Here is a 17706-nt window from a genome sequence, read left to right as displayed (position 1 = left end):
CTGACTGTGGAGTTTTTTCAGTAGCCTTTGGTGAGGGACCGTGTCAAACGCAAAATTAGGCATGGGAAGGATAAAGTGGATAGTGAGATGCTCTTTACACTCTCACCAGAACCAGGGGACATCCACTAAAATTGAGTGTTGGGAGGGTTAGGACAGACAAAAGAAAATATTTCTTTACTCAGCGTGTGGTCAGTCTGTGGAACTCCTTGCCGCAGGATGTGGTGATGGCATCTGGCCTGGATGCCTTTAAAAGGGAATTGGGCAAGTTTCTGGAGGAAAAATCCATTATGGGTTAAAGCCATGATATGTATGTGCAACCTCCTGATTTTAGAAATGGGCTATATCAGAATGCCAATGCAAGGGAGGGCACCAGGATGCAGGTCTCTTGTTATCTGGTGTGTTCCCTGGGGCATTTGGTGGGCCGCTGTGAGATACAGGAAGCTGGACTAGATGGGCCTATGGCCTGATCCAGTGGGGCTGTTCTTATGTTCTTATAGTAATAACAAATCTCAAGTTTTTTACATGTGTATGCACATTGTGTGTGTGTGTTGGAGATCCTGTGACATGTGCTCAAGCCTGATAAAGCCCTTGATTAATATGTTTGGAGATGGATGGGATGCAGAAGGTGAACAACACTACATCCCCTAAATTTTTGATTTATAACTGAATGCCATGCCTCATTCTATTTGCTGCAGGTCATAATCTAAAACAGCTACAAAAACATTGGTAGCGCTTTTCCCATCATGACATTGTATACCTGGTGTAGCCATGGTGCTTGGGAAGCTATTGCTGTATTCCTGGCTCAGTTGTTTGCATCTTTAAATATCTGGGGTAGCTTTTCTCCAAGATATGCCCAAACAAACTATCAAGTAAAATAAGCTTGGTAGTGGGACTATTTAGATTTTGACCAGTTACTCACAGACCATGACAGAAGAAAGAAATGGTGCATTTCTACATGCCTTTTTTTTTTTTCCCCTGCTGGGAAAAACCCCAGAAGAGTGTAGTGAAAACCAGCATGCAGAAAAAATGAGAGGAACCCTTGTCATTGTTGCCAAGAACGCCTGCATCGAGGTAATCCAAGCTGCCTCTTGGGAAGAATGTGGTCTCATTGGGTTACATATACTACGCCCAGGACGTTGAGTCATCATAGCATATTCCAAAGCAAAACCCTTTCTCTTGCTACAAGCATGGACTATAATCTGGTTTTATCTATCCAGACAAACAGGATGCTTTCATGTTGACTTATTTATGAGCAGCAAGAACAAAGAAAACAAACCCCAGAAAAACACAGATCAGGACAGTCATTCGTGAGACATGAGGATGGTATGCCATTTCAAAACTTCCTGCTATTCATTTTTTCTCACTAAGAATAAATTTTTAACAACATTAGTTCCAGAATACGAAAGGGCTCCACAAATTGGCCACACGGTTTCCACCCACAGATTCTTTGGTCTGTTCAACGTTTCTCAAATTGGGTTTAGACCAAGTTTGGTTAGGACCCAACTAGGTGAGTCATGAGCCAATTTCATGTGGGTTGCATAGCACCTAGCTCAGATGCCATTAAAGACACAGAGCTGAAAATACAGAGTACTCTGTACACTGTACTGAGTACAGGAGCTGCTGGACAGGGCGGGCTCGCAGTGGGAGAGAGGCATGGTGCTTTGCCCTGAATAGGTGGGATGCTGGAAAGAGGGAGACTGGGTGGTTGGAAAAAGTTCCAAGTCCGCATTCTACTTTGACTTCCAAGCTGGAATGTTTGAATTCTGAGCTATGCAAAATAACGGCATGAGCATGCTATGTATTGGGACCTTTGTGGCTTAGGTGTGAAGACTAAGAGTGCAATCCTAACTTGTGCCGGAAGCAGGCAGGCCTGAGTTGCAGCCAGTGCAAGTTTGGGGCCAAAAGTGGAGCAGCCCGAGCCAAGGGAAAATATTTCCCCTTATCCTATGTCGCACTGCAGCGGTCCCAATGGGTCTACTTGGATCTGCCCCACCTGATGAGATGACGCAAATCCGAGCAGCCCGGGATTACCATGGGCTGTCCAGGAACAGGGTCAGGATTCGGCATAACTGCCAGGTCTTAGCCCCTACTTCTGCTCCCTGCCCTTCCTCCCCCAGTCCTGCCCACCGCCCACTCTCCACTACCCCAAAACACCTCTCTACTGCCTCCTCCCCACCGTCCCCACACACCCCCAGACCCCTGCGTTGGCTGACGCAACTCACCCTCTCCCTGGGGCCCACGATGGCACAGGAAGGCTGGCACACATCTGTTTCCTGGCCTATGTCCCCAATGAATGGCACAAAAGTGCTTTACAGCACTTTTACAACACTCCCGGGCCAGCACAAGGGACTTGCGTCAGCCAAAGTACATTCTAGGATTGCACCCTAACTTGATGAAGTCACTTTTGGCCATGACATCACTTCCAGGGTAACAACATCACTTTCGGTGGGTCCCAACAGATTGTCACTCTAAAATGTGGGTCCTGGTGCTAAGAAGTTTGAGGACCACTCATCTGTTCCATCAGAGCTTGCCTGTGTGCCCCTCCTTTCTACCTGAGCAGCTGGCTTTGCTTTGAAGATGCAACCGTTAGCAAAAGAAAGAAGTCTTTCCAAGTCTGACCCAATGGAGAGAAAAGATGATTATTTTCTCTAAAGAGTATGGAAGCCTTTTTCTAAGACCCTCATACGCTTGGGGGCCAACTAGTACAAGGGCTGCCTTCGCTGCTTTCTGTCTTGCTTGACAACAAAGCCAGCCTGGCATAGGGCAGGGATGAAAGTTCAGAAGGAAAGTGACATGTCAAGAGAGACTTAACAGGAGAGTTTTTATTTTGTTGTTTTGTCCTTGTTTCCGTTTTTAACACACACATAAACACACACACAGACTTTGTTATTTTGGCTTTTAAGTAATGCCACTAGCTCTCTGCAAAGTTTATGGGACTGGTGAAAAGAAGCAATATATTTTTTTCTTAATTGTGGCATACTTGCAATTTAACCCATAAAAGCAGCCTGATTTATTAGAAAGGAAAGTCAGGTTCAATAGATTCTTGTTCTCTGAATTTAACGACTGGAATATGAACACTGCTGATGGTCCAACTTTTTGGCATATGTGCCAGAAGACAAGTATGAGAAGGTGTGCTTCCCATGCCTTTTGGGGTTTCTGTGCTTTGGTGGAGACTCTATGGTATGCAGTACCTTGTTGTGGCGTTGGGGTATGCTATTGAGTGAGAGAGAAGGCAGTAGCATAGCAGTAGTATGCAGGACATAGACTTGATCCTTTGCCTCAACAAAGCCCACAAGCTCTCATGCTCCAGATGGTAAGTTCCTCAAGGCAGGAACCCATTTTATGTGCTGTAAAAAGCTATGCGCATTGATTATACCGGCCTACATACATTTTGCTGTCATAAAAGTTAGATCTTTTCTTCGGCATATTTGGGGTGCTGAATCTAAAAATGACATCAGTTTTGCCCAATTGGCTCTAATTTGGGGGGCTTGGATACTGTGACTAGGTCCTGCCCATATATTTGCTGCCACCACTTCCTAGTTCCACCAGGCTATCCTGGTCAGGCTGGAGTTTGAATCTCTTTTTCTGTAAATAGTGTAGAAAGGCAGCCATTGCAGGTGAGCTTCAGGTGAGGAATCCCTCAGTAAGCAACATATGAAAATGTTATATGAACATTTAAATAGGTGGTTTATTGATATAATTAAGGAACAATGAGTGACAGCATAATCCAATGCATGCCTACCAGAAGCAACTCCCATGGAGTTAAATGGTATTTATTCCTAGGTTGGTGTGTGAGTTCTTGACTTTCAGTTCCTATGGTCAACTTCTAGATCACAGCTGTCACTTTAGACCTGTTCACTTGTAATGCCCCTGAACATTACCATACATCTGAGGAATTAGTGGTAGCAGGCCTAGCTTAGTCCTACTCCTGCCACTGAGAAAACCCTGCCTTTCCCCTTCCCCCAAATAAGCATTTGTCTGCTGTGAAAAACACTGAACACAGGGAGACACACACACAGACAGACCCACCATGACTGCCACCCTGGAACATACCAGGTAATAATAATAATAATAATAATAATAATAATAATAATAATAATAATAATAATAATAATAATAATAATAATTACAAGTATTTCTATACCACCTTTCTTGGTCCTCAGATTTCTCCTTAGACTTTATTCAAGGCGGTTTACATAGGCAGGCAATTTAAATCCCCATAGGGATTTTTACAATTTGAAAGAAGGTTTCTATCTTTCAAGAAACCACAACATTCAGGTGTTTCTTTCTTGATCTGGTCGCACATTCTGGTCTCCATCCTCCCACGCTCAGAGCAGATGGAATAGCTCGGCTCAGCTTGTCAGCTGCTTCAAGGTCGCACGGTGCCGGTGGCCTCGAACTGGTGACCTTCGAATGTTATCTTCAGGCAAATGGAAGCTCAACCCTCTAGACCAGACCTCCTGCCCAGCAGAAGGTACCAGCAGAAGGAAGCAGTCAATATTCGTATTCAGCTTACTAACCAATTGGATTGCTCCAATTGAAACTAGCAGGCTGCAGCCTAGAAATCATGATACAACTCCTATGCCAAGAGCTCCCTGCTGCTTTCACTCTAAGATCTTTTGACCTCAATCAACAACAACATAAAACAACAGATGAAATACACAAAAGCCTGCACATAAAAAAACCCAAGATTAATAAAAAAAGCAACCTATAGCTAGAGAGCAATTAGAAGAACCTCAACTGTCATTAGAAGCCATTAGGCGCATGAGAGACCAGGGCAGAGTTTTCTAGATATGTAACTGCAAAGAAGATGGTGCCAGGCTGACATGTCTGGAAAGAGGGGTCCATAATTTGAGTGCCAGGCAGACACCTACCTAACTTTATAAATTATATGTATTTATTCCTAAATGCCAAGGGGTATTGCTATAATGGAGACTGAGCAGCAGTGCTCCCCACCCAAACAGCAGCTTGTTTAACCCTTGATGCAGATAGTCCAACCTGCTCTGTCCATTTCGCAAACCAACAAAAACTGGGTCACAACCCACTGGTGGGTTCTAGACCTACAGTTCAGAAACCGCTGCCCTAATATATTCATATGTCTCATCATGACATACAAGTTCCCCCATGCGGCTGGCAGTGCATGCTGGCTGGACCCCATCTACCAAGCTAAGCAAGCCTTTCCAGGGGTAAAGAGGATGGATCTTAAGCAACCAGAATTACAAATGATTGTGCCTGGCAGCTGACAAGCATTCTTGGGAAATGACAGGCTGAAAATAGCAGACAGGCATCTTAAGAACGAAGGCTGGCGAGAAGTTAAGCTATGTAAACTCTTACTGAACTTTTCTTACTGAACACACACACACACACTCCTGATTTCAGTTCCCCTCCCTTCTCACAACTCTGTGATGCCGTATGCGCGAGACTCTGTCGTATTTTACAAATTACAGTATGTCTTTCTGGGGTAAAATGAACTTAAATATGTCTTATCATAACAGCGCTAACCATGGCAGGCATGCAATTGATAACAAATAGCTCTGTCTTGCGGAGAGACCACACACAATAATGAGAAGACAGGCCAGTATGAATGAAAGCCTGCGAGAAAAAGGGACAATGGGAGGTGAATCTTGGGAACGGCACAGTAACCTCCACTTTCCCCTCGCCTTCTCTGTCACACTCTTTCCCCCTCGCATCACCCATACATCAGTGTCATACAGGAGGGAACCTTCACAACAGCTTGTGACAAAACGAGAAGGAAAAGGTCAGAGCAGCTAATATTCTCCTCCCTCAGATTTTGTGTGAAGCTATGTGGTTTATGGGATTCTGTGATGAACTGCTGGGAGTGAGAATTTCTCCTGAACAAACTCTAGGCAGAGCCAAGCAACACATACAGTACAGAGAGCCACCCAACAAGGGGTTTCTAGGGCAAAGTAGGCCCTATAGCCTAAGCCTAGCATCCATCCACGAAACAGAAAATCTAGGCTTACTAATTCTTTTTTCTTGGTCTATCTGATTTTTATCCTAAAGATAGTAACTTGCAGCCCACTGTTCACATAAGCTTCTCCACATAACCCTTCTTTTAAGAATAACAAGGTCAGAGGTATGATCAGGGCTACATGTTCCTGTTCTTTACAAAAAGATCAAAATTCTGTATCAAGGCAAGGCTAAATCTGAACAGAACTGCTGAGTGATGTGACCTCCATAAACATTATGCAAATCAAGCTAACCTGAATGCATTTGCATAAGCTGCTCCACTTCTGCTAGTCATAGGAGAGACAAAGGGCTACACAGGGCAAGGAAGTCTCATCCCTGATGAATGGGAATTCTATTGACCCCACCCCACAAGCTTTGGTGACTATACTATACATTACCCAAAGCCTTTGGATTATATTTTAGGACAGTGAATTCTGAGTAAAGCCCCAATGAAATCAATGAGATAACTTAACGGGGCTTAGAAATCCTAACCACCCCAGGCTGAAACACTTAAACTCCCCCCTACAACAATCCAATGAGCCTGCAGCAAAGCAGGAATCACCCAGGTTGAGGTAACTATTTGTAAGTCATCACCAGGGCAAATTCTGCTTCTAGCCACTCAGCATTTATACTATAATTGGGCTGTACTAGAGTGAGGGTTTGGGAGGATTTGCTCAATTTGGGCATCATTTTAATGGAGTTTGTGTAGGATTCACGTTAAGGTCTTTTGAAACAAACAAGCGTTACAGCTGACAGTTCTAGTAGTGGATTGCGCCCATTCATCTTGGCCAATAGCAGTATACAGAGGTTTAATACATTTGCAAATGAAAGCAAAATAAAATAAACCTTAAAGGATAGTTAAAAAAAATACATACCAAGATGTCCAAGCAGGCAGCTTTAAGTAGTGTGATCTGGTCTGCAATTGTCAAACTTGTAAAACCAGGCAACCGTTTTGCAAATTCCACTATTTTAATAATGCACTTTGTAGCAAGTTCACTGAATTTGTCCCAAAGCCCCAGGTCTAGTCGGACTCTATGATCTGCGCTAGAGTTCTGAAAAGAAGAGAATGAATCCTAAATCAACCAACCTCTGTTACTGGATGTGGCTGAATCCACAGAAAATAATCAATGGCAGAGAAGTCCTTCAAGAAGCAATGTCCACAAATAATTTCAATTTCAGTGGGATGTGCTGTTGGAATGCTTTTGTTCTTAATGTGGTCTAGTCTCCCTAAAATTCTTTGCATGCTTCATTGTTGCTTATGAATAAAGACACCATTTGTACATAGGGTAAAAATGAATGCAAGCAGTTCCAAATGCCATTGTCATTTTTCTTTCCCTCATTTATACAATGCCTGCATTGAAAAGCGTTCCCCTTACAGTTGCAAGCCAGGAATTAAAATGAGAAGTGCAACTAGGATATTGGCTTCTGAGTCTGGGAAAAGCAGTAATCACACCTTGCCTTGTTGAGCATAATCACTTGCACAAAGCTGGAAGCCTTTTTACATGCTTACAATATTAGGTACGAACTACACATTACGCAGAGTTTGGCTTTGTGTACTTGCCTTTTCAAAACTTCAACCATAGTTAAGTGGGGTAGGGGAATGTGATCAGGACTATAGCGTGCATGTAGGGGGCTTTACAGCACAATCCTATGCATGTCTACTTAAAAGTAAGTTCTATTATGCTCATTGGGGTTTACTCCTAGGAAAACGTGTACAGGATTGCAGCCTCAGAGCCCAATCCTGAGCTCGTCCCTCTGGCGCTTCATTGGCAATGAGTGCCACAAATGTGCCGTAAAGTACATTTGCAGCCCTCAATGTCAGCCCAGCACCAGAGGTAGCTCAGCACCAGCCAGTGCTGGGCTAGCGCTGGTGGATCACTGGTGCTGTACCGCTTGGCCGCATGGACTGCAGAGCGGTGGAGAGGTAGGTGGGAGTGTGGGGGGAGGCAAGGAGGAAGCGTTTCAGGGTGGGGGGAGGGCGGAGAAGAGGTATGTTGGAGGAGGGAGTGGGACGGAACCAGTGGAGCTCTGCTGCGCCGCATCCAGAGCCTCCGAGTCAGGCAGTGACTTGCATGTGGGGCCAAATGCCATGTTAACAAAATTGCTAGCAAATTAGTTCAAATTCTCTGTGATTCAGCAATTATAGCTCTGTCAAATACCAATGCTTATGAATTGTCACGAATAGCCATTTTTAATGCAGTGTAATACATACACTGAATGCATGTGCCATGTGTATGTGTGTGTGGAACTTGTCCATGCATGTAGAGGGAGCTCTCTTTGTCTCATCACTCACAAAACATGATGTCATGATGTCCGCTTAATACCTCAGCTCATATTTGTTTTCCCACAAATCCTTTTAACAGCCAGGCCTATGCTTATTTATTGACACACATGCAATACTGGGTGACATGCGTAGGAAGTGTGCACTTGGGCAGAATAATAATGGGAACCAAAAGGATATACTCCTGCAAGTGTTTCTTTTAGAATGCCCAATTCACTGGAAACACTTTCTCTGCAAGGCTGCATGTCGAAATTCACTTTGGCATCGAGCTGTTTCTGGTGGTTTGCTGGGACGAATCAAAGCCTAATGGGTTAACCATTCCTGCTTTGCTCATTGAAATGTTACCTTCCTCAGTCGGTGAGTTTGCATCCTTAAGATTTATTTTACATCAGCCTCAAGGACCTTGGTGAAATGCTGTGTATGGGGGGTGGGGAATAAGATCAAGATGTGCAGTCATTCAGGTTGTAATTAAATTTAATAGGCAGTTTATTCAGTTCCGTAGAAAAATGGCAGTGCGCAGAGCTACACAAAGCGCAGCCTAGAGCAGGAAATCATTTTACAATAGGGTATCCATCTGGAAAGAAGACATTGCACGAAACCAGCCAGTGTGAATGAAATCTTGACCAGGATCTTATGAGCTCGCTCCATCATGCTCCCCCTCCCCCCCAACTGCAGAAAGGAAGTTGGACGAGGTTGTGTTTAAGTCGATTCCCAGCAGCCTCAGCAAAATGTAAATCTAATTTGACTACTAGGCAAACTAAAGAGAAGAGGCAGTTAATAAAGCACAATGTTAACTGGGTGTTTTATTGCACTGCTTGCTACATCAATAAAGGGTGTGAGTTGAACATTGTTTCTCATTATCTTATGAGAGATGCAACCAGAATATGCTTTTAATGCTTTTTGGGGGGTAATCAGAGCAGCTAAAACATCACTGGAAACAAACAGATTTTTAGCCACCCCCCTCAATGTGGGGAAAAAAAATAACACTGAGTCAGTATCAATATTCAGGCCACATTATAAAATATGGGATTAATATTAAAAAGTAGGTTAGAAGCAGAAACTCCAGGATTCGCACTCTCCATGAGTTCCGAGGCGTATCCGACTAGAGTTCATCTCAATGTTTTACAGTGGCACATTTTCCGAGTGCCTTTTCCAAGAGCACTCATGCATGCAGCTTAAGACCTGCGTTTCCCATAATCCTGCAATGAAGCACATATGGCGAAATAATTCCATAAGGCACCCTAGTGACATTTTTATCAGCAGAAAAGTCCAACCAAGCTGTAAAATCCAATTATGTGGCCATTTTAAAATTGTATTTATTTTTTATTTTTCATCTAAATTGATCCCTTTTTGTTTTTTTGTGGCAATCTCCTCCATATCTCCAACTAAGAGTACTGAAGAAGACATTCATGGATATCAACACAGTAAAACCTTCAAACCTTGTTTGAAGGTCAATAGCAACAATCAAGCAAGGGTATGAAATTATTAGATGAAGGAGAGCACTTGATGGCACAGCGAAAACATTGTAAAGCTCGCAGCAATGAAAATAAAAGACAAAACAAAAAAAACACAGTAAAAAAAATTCCTTCTGCCTTTGGCACGGTACTTTTACCAGTTGAACAGAGCTCCTAAGTATCCATTGATGATTAAGTTCAGGAAGGCTTGCACAATTTGTAACCACATAGCTGAGCAGAGACTACCAGCCATGTATTTCAGTGGGCACTCCTTATCTGTGGACTTGGCATGCGTATTTAACCAACCGCAGATCTGCCTACCAGAAGTGGGGTGGTGAAGAGGTGGCAGTGCCGCTTCTGCTCCTGTAGTTGCTGCCCTACGCTGCAGGAGAAGAGCTGCTGCAAAAAGGAGCTCAGCCGGCCGCTCTTTGTTTTCCTGCTGCTTTCCACATCCTCTCCTGCAGCCACTGCCCTCCATAAAGAGAAAGCAAAGCATGGCTGCCACCCCATTGACACCGTCAGTGGGCAACTCCCATGTCTTCTCTTCCTCATGGGGGTAACTGCTCTGATCCAGATGGAAGCTGGTGAGTCTTCTCAGGGCACCAGTGAAGATGGGGCTTAGGCACTGGGATTTGAGCATCTGTGGATTTAACCCCCCTTGCCCCAAACTAGGAGTGCGTATAAGTACTATAAACACTGCAGTTTAAACACTGATGGCCCAATCTTATAGAGGGCCTACGGCGATGGATCTTGTGATTTGCTACCATAAGGCCTCTAATGGTGGCCCAACTTTTATGCCACTGTTGTGTGCATTGGAATGCTGGCAGAAATGGCCAGAGGCTCTGCATACTATCCACACACAGACTGAGTCCACTCTGAAGCAAGTAAGGTGTTGGTGGGGCAGGTCATGGGCAATTCAGGGGGAGATTCAGGGCAGGGAGAAGAGAGGGCAGGGGCGATTCTGAGGCTGGAGGGGATGGATCCTGGCTGCAGCACTGTACACGGAGATGCTGTTCTCCATTTTTAGATTTTTTTTAACTTTTAAAAGCGGTTAATGAAGTAATTTTGGCCATCTGTTTGCCCCCTCACCATAGCATGCAGCACACACTCTGTTGGTGGCACTGCATACTATGGACTGGCAGGGGATAGGAATGGGCTGTTAGAATTTCTCCTAATAGTTACAACTATCTTTAAGCACTTGCTTGCCTCTGCTATCACTGATGGCACTACACAACCTAGCTCCTGCTTTAGTGCATGAAGTATACGAAGGACTTCCTGGTCCCACTCAGAGCAACAATGATTCTGAAACACAAACTCAACCTCAAGTTGCCGTATGTGTTTCTCAACACTATTTGCCGGAATAGCACTTACCGTAGTGTATTTGCCCAACTGGCAGAGTGAAGGGAAGGTTTCCTGGTGAGCTTTTCGGATTTTCTCTGTGAGATCGTCCAGCTCTGCCGTCATTTCATAGTTCTCCATAAACTCCTGCTTTAAGGGCTCTTTCTTCTTTTTGTTCCTATCATTGCGGACAGCTGGAAGAAAGAATGGAAGTGCTTAAAATATGGTTATTTGGACCAGGGCCTATGAGGGGAATTTTATCAGGGGGTGCAAAGTTTCTTTTGGGCTTCTTCCTGAAGAATGGGGGAACATGATGGGGGGCAGGTGGCAACAGCTGGAATAGTCTTTGGAGTCCAGGTTTACTGGAGTTCCCGATGTGAGCCCAGGTCTACCTGCCCACATGGCGCTAGCAGCTAGATACAGTAATACGGAAAACCGAAACCACTCCTAAGTCTTTCTAAAATCTTTTAAATATAGGAAACCATTGCAGAAAATTGGCATTATCATATTTAGGCTCACACTGGAATGGAAAGTGTACTTTGTGTATCAAAACTTAGTTCTGAGGCTGTGTCCCTTTCTCCTATACACTCCTTCATGGTAAGCGGATCCACAAGCCAAAGAACTACTGTAGCAGGCCAGTTTCCTTCCAGATTTGACACTGTGTTGAGGAGTATCATTCCTCAGCTCAGTGCATATGGCTTGCGGCAGCAGCTGCTACCATGCCCACAGTAGTGCCCCCAGAATCCCACAAGGGCAGCAAGTGCAATCGGAAAATGTAAGATCCCAGAAAATTCCTGGGCCCCTGGGTGCCCTCTGGGTCCTGGGCACCCTTTTTGACCCTGGGCCTGGGTACAAATTACCCTCCTCTAATGGGCCCTGATTTAGACAAACCTACACTACAGGTAATGGTTCTGGATTACAGACCTATAATCATTCTAATCATGAAAAATGATCAAACAGAGGGGAAGGATAATAACTATGGCTGAAAACCAGTTAACAACATCAATAGATTATCTGGGTACGTACAATCTTTGCTGCAGGAATAAAAGGACTTATTTCTGTGCTAGATCTGAGACTTCCTGCAGCTACATTTCTTGTTAAGAGGTGCATTTTAGCACCAGTCATGGAAAGATCACTCCCAAACATTTATAAGCGCATTTCAACTGTAAAAGCACTGTTATGAATCAAATAATGACAATGACTGTGATAACAAGAAAACATTGCATGTGCTCTTTCACTGTAAGATACCCCGCCATGCAAAGCCCTCTTTTAAATCAATGTCATGTCCAAAGACAAGCCATACAGCCCATTCCACTACCCTTATTACAACAGATGTTTGACACTGCCCACAGATGTGCTTCATGCTATAAACTGCCCAAACAGTGACATCTTTAGGGTTTGCATCACCAGAGCAGGAGGCCAACGCTTCACCCCCATGATGGACCATCTTCCATGCAGTGGGTGGGGCAATGCCCTGGGCAGTGGGTGTGGTGATGTACCATTGTCCCACCTTCAATGGGTTATTTTGGGCTATAACTTGATAAAATAGAGATATTTCAATGTGGTTTGTTTCATTGCATTCTGCATGAAATTACACATTAATTAACATGATGATGTTATTTGAAAATACCACAATTTAAAAATTTTTGGCCAGTAGTGGTGTCACCCCCTCATGCAAGTCACCCAGTGCAGCCCGCAGCCCCCTAACAATGCTACTGTGTCCAAGGCATTTTAAGAGTGGGAAACCTGTTCCATAAGTACCTGCTTCTGACAAATTGTATTTCAGTATATATGTCTGCAATGCTACAATTTCCATAGCTATATAAGATTACACCCCTCGGTGACCAATCATCACAGTATTACCACCAAGTAGTCAAACTTTGTGGGACCTCAGAGACAAGCATTGATTGAGGCAAGAGCTTCTGTAGGAAATAGTCTGTTTTTTATCAGATGCATGAAATGGGCTGCAAATGTGGCAGGGATATGTGCATGGATGGGGACACTCTGGGAAAGAAACTAAATTAACCAAGCAAGGACCAAAGGGAGCAGCAAGATAAAACACATGCGGAGTGATGGAGCACTATGAACATTCATACAATACACCATCCTACACCATCCAACAACAACCCACCACCAATAACAAACCCAAAATGTTATGCCCTTTTAAACAGCAGTGAGTGGATCTACCACTGCTCCATAATATGGTAAATACAACACTCAAAACAGCTCTAAGGGACTTTTAAGGCTTTTCTATACTTATATAGCACCAGCAACATGTGCAAGTGCAAAAGTCAGGTCCCTGCCCCAAGGAGCTTACAATTCCAAATTTGGTGCATGGGAGCAATAGGTGGAGGAGAGAGTAAACAGAGAGCTGGGTGTGAACGTAGAAAGTCACAGTGCTCTGAGTTCCTTTAAGAGATATACATGTAATGAACAGGTGAGGAAATATGTTAAGTGCAATTATATGAACACAGGCTTCATTTCTGTAAGGGACGAAGACTAAGGGTTGTGTTAAAAGCTTTACAGGAAAAGTGGGCTTTGAGGAAGTCAGTTATGGAATCTGGAGACATTATTCTTACATTGGGACTTGATCTCCTGGACTATCTCTGGGTTTTCTGTGTTAATTGCTTGCCCATGGGGGCATGGGGGGGGACAAGTAGGACGGATGCGGTGGCCTCTTCTTTACTCCCTTGTTGTGCATTGTGTGTGGTGAATGTGCATGTGCCCTGGGTTAGAGCTGTTGACCTGGCTTGCTTTCCTCTTCCTTCCCTGAGCCTCAGAGCAAAGGCAGGGAGGGGGTTGACAGCACTGATCCCCTCCTCAGACTCACAGCCTTCTCTAGCCTTTCAGGGCACTGAAGTCTCTTTTGGTTCACCCTTTCTCATCCCTGGCCCACTCCTTATATTCTCCTGGCCTTGGTTGGTCCCTCCTCCCCTTCCTGATCCCACCCTCCCTACCTGGTCGCCCTCTGGGTCCTACACCACCTCCGCCAGGGGAAGGGATGGCTTCTGCAGATACTTGCCACACAGACAGGTGCACTCTGCTTAATTGGCCAATAGCCCACATCCTGCCCTGCTGAGGTTTTCCTGGCCCCTCCCAGCATGTACTATACCTGGGCTCACAGGACAAGCTGCTCCCTGAGGACAGTTAGATGGGCCCTGTGCAGGCCTATATGCATGAAATTATGTGCTCAATTCCCCATGCAGTAACTATGTAGTTTTGGCCCACACACACAAACTATATTCAAATGTGATATTCCCACAGGGCTGGAAAAGATGGCGCACACTTGCTGGAATGGCAGGGAGGGCAGGTGAGTTCTTATTTCATATAAGTGGAAGGCTAAATTGGATGAGAAATATCATCTGATCTGGCCAAAAGTCAAATAAGATGAAGCAATAATTCAGTATCTTGTACAGTCTAATTAAACAATGCAGTGATATATCCAATTTTGTATAAATGTAAAGAGCATCTGGCTTTAAAAAGCATCACACATACCAACAATATCATTAATTTCATGCAAATGTCAATGGTAAGGCTCTTCTAGAGAGCAGGGAATTAAATAAACATACAAAAATCAGTAAATTCTAGGCTAGTGTTCCCAAAGTGACTGTAACTGCCGTACTGCGCAAATACAGAATATGTGATTATGCTGTATATTGTATTTTATATAACTTACATCTCCCCATAGCTAGTTATCTCTGTACAGATCCCTAGTGCAAGATCATAGTCTTTAATGAAGTCGCACCAACTCTCTCTAACTATTGTAGTTAACGTGCCTGGAGTAATGTTGATATAAGAATTACTTACTTTTATAGCCATTAAATACTTAGCACTCAAGTGTTGCAATATTTCATCGTTTTCACTGCATGTTGAAGGGGAGACAGGATAGTGTGCATGAAGGCAGGCTGTTAAAGGAGAAACACCGGCTCAGATTTGTGTAGCATTTTAGTATACAAGTGGTGCCTTTGTATCCATGGGGAATCCATTTCTGGACCCTCCGCGGGCAATCAAATCTGCAGTTTTCAGCCCACTGGGGCTGCCATTTTCAGCCCTTCTGAGCCTTGGAGACACTGCACGCCACTGTATGTGGCCTCGCCAAGGCTCCGAAAGCCGCCTGGAGCCTTTCTAATGCAACTTCTGGCTTTCAGTGAAAACCAGAAGTCTCATTAAAATGGTTCTGGGCAGCTTTCTGAGCCTTGGAGAGGTTGCACGGCTCAGAGAATCTCCCCGATGCAGCTGGAACGAGGTTCCAGTCGTGTCTGGGAGGTCTGCAGGTGAGGGGGTGATCCAGGGATTCAGCATCTGCGGTAAGGCAAATCCGCAGATGCTGGATCCACGGATAAAGAGGCCCCACCTGTAGTGTGACGTTTTGCTATTTGCAGGACCATCGTATTCTCAGTGCTGTATAAAACTATATTCATAATAAACATGATTATAGAGATTGCTAGACTCATATGACATATGACAATGCTGTAAAACATCAGACTATTGGTCCAGTCAGTATAGCATTGTTGAATAAAATCTACAGTCAGTTTTTGTTATATATGAATGGCGGAACTGCCACCTATTTCTCATTATCCGCAAATACTGTGCCACTGTAAGCTGAAAGCTGCCTGGATTGGGTCAATTTTCCACATTAAATGGGCACTGATATTGGCCTATGGAGAACTGCCAGACACATTTGTGTCTGCTTCCAGACTTGCCCCATCAGGATTACACTGAACTTTCACAAACCTGGCAATGATGAGAGGTCTCTGGAAGGCTACCTCAGGGCTGCTCTGGGGCTGGGGCAAGTCCACAGAAGGAACCAAGAGGCAGGTGGTGGAGGAGGATGGGTGAAGCAGCCCCTCTCCCCACTGCTGAACTCTGAGGCCTCATTGTTGGGCCAGTAACCTTCCAATGAGTCAAGGGATAGCCAGCAGAGGAAAAAGCATCAGATGTTGGAGATATTGATGAGTCCTTGCTATCACCCAGCCCCACAGACTTCAAGTTAAGAATCAGATTCATAAAGTTCATCGAGTATATGGTGAACGGGGTTCTCTACTAACTAACCACATTTTCTCCATAGGCTCAATGATTCAGTATCCACTAATCAGTGATTTACTAGGATTTCCAGGAACCTAACGCTAGAAGGTAACAAGAACTAACAGTACTTCTTTCAAGTGCTGAAGGCATTAGTGTCAGACCAAAAAAAAAAAAACAAAACAACTCTTCAGTGGCAGCAAGTGGCTCACAAGCCAATGTCTGGCAAAACAGGTGCATCTTGAGCACCTTTCTAAAACGTGACCTGTGAACCTGTTTGAAAAGACAGGAGTTCCACATCTGTCCCACACCTGCTCCAGGTGAGCCTTGGTCAATGATTGCACATGGGAGCAGAACCTTCATCAAAGTTCTCAATGGACAGGTGAATTCATGTGTCAGAGGGTGGTACTTAAGATGCTGTGGGCATCAATGGCAAAAGTGATTTGAATCAGGCCCAGAGAGAAATTGAAAGCCAGAGTAGTTCCTGCTGGATAGAAACAACATATTACCTGTGCATTACCCCCTATTAGAGGTCTGTGGTCTAGCAGCACTGAGCTTGGTCTGCAAAGATTATGGTGACACAGGGCACTGGTGCTGCAGGAAGTAAGGTTCTGGAACTTGTTAAAAACCCACATTTTAGGGAAATTCAAATACATGGCGCCCTGACTGGCCTCATCACCACAAACTGCAGTCTCCACGCGCCTAGTGCAATAATCAAAATTACATTCCATGTAGTTATTTGGAATAAGAACAACGGTTTCCACTTTGAACTTGTTACATGTTTTTTGTCAAGATGCAACAAACCATCACATTGGAAGGTGGAAGGTGTTAACAATACAGAATTTGTTGCTACAGTAAAACAAGCTCTGCAACAGAAGATCTAAACACCCCAACACCCACTTAGCTTAAACAGCTCACAGCACGAAGGACCTCCAGATAAACCACTAAGTGCTGTATGGGGTCATTCTTGCTGTTATGATGGCTGCCACTGACATGAACCCTGTCCTTGTTGTTCTAGTAACAGGTGCTTAATCTTCATGGTCACTAGCCTGGCTGGCAATTTTTTCTTATGTCCTTCTCAATGGCTGGACATACACTAACTATTCCCACACTGCACATCCCATTGGCATGGCTGCATCAGCACTGGGAAACTGGGTAGGACTGGGCCCCGATTTCAGTCATACCTTGCCTTAGTAAATTAGTGCTTGCCAATTTCCAGCATCCTCTGACAATATCCTTTCCAGCTCAGTAGGAATACCAACTGCAGCACAGCAGCTTAAAAGATATCATACATGCTACAGCTGTACGTTACCACGTTTAGGGTGTGCCAGCAACATAGTGAGCATGAACTCTGCCTTGTTTTAGTGTACTATGCATTACATAATTGTTTCATATTACTCTAAACTTGATCTATTATATCCTTCAGTATTGTACATTGAACGACATTGAAAATTAGGTTATTCTGATTATTGGAGAAGTGAAAAAGGTACTAAATATCTGTAAGCCTCATAATCAATCACTGCATCCATCTGAGTGCAATAAAAATCAATCAGGAGCTAGTGCATTTAAATCTAATTTTTTAAGCATGACATTTTCCTCCAAGTTTCTTTCTTTAAATGTCACCCTTTTCTACTACAGTGA

The 17706-nt window shown here is 44.1% G+C and overlaps 1 protein-coding gene across 4 annotated transcripts in view; it reads right to left on the bottom strand.

Annotated features, from left to right (window-relative positions):
- The window catches only part of RARB (retinoic acid receptor beta), a 237221-nt gene that overhangs the window by 7285 nt on the left and 212230 nt on the right, over positions 1-17706 (bottom strand). For all 4 annotated transcript variants that reach the window (XM_066627897.1, XM_066627896.1, XM_066627898.1 and 1 more), the window contains 2 exons: positions 11077-11237; positions 6846-7022 (listed from right to left, as the gene is read on the bottom strand). In XM_066627897.1, coding sequence (XP_066483994.1) covers positions 6846-7022; positions 11077-11237 — 338 coding nt within the window. The remainder of the gene's footprint in view (positions 1-6845; positions 7023-11076; positions 11238-17706) is intronic.

Source organism: Tiliqua scincoides, chromosome 5 (genome assembly GCF_035046505.1).
Source record: "Tiliqua scincoides isolate rTilSci1 chromosome 5, rTilSci1.hap2, whole genome shotgun sequence".
NCBI lineage: Eukaryota > Metazoa > Chordata > Lepidosauria > Squamata > Scincidae > Tiliqua > Tiliqua scincoides.
Note: the sequence above shows the minus strand (reverse complement) of the source record. Positions and strands in the feature narration are given on the sequence as shown.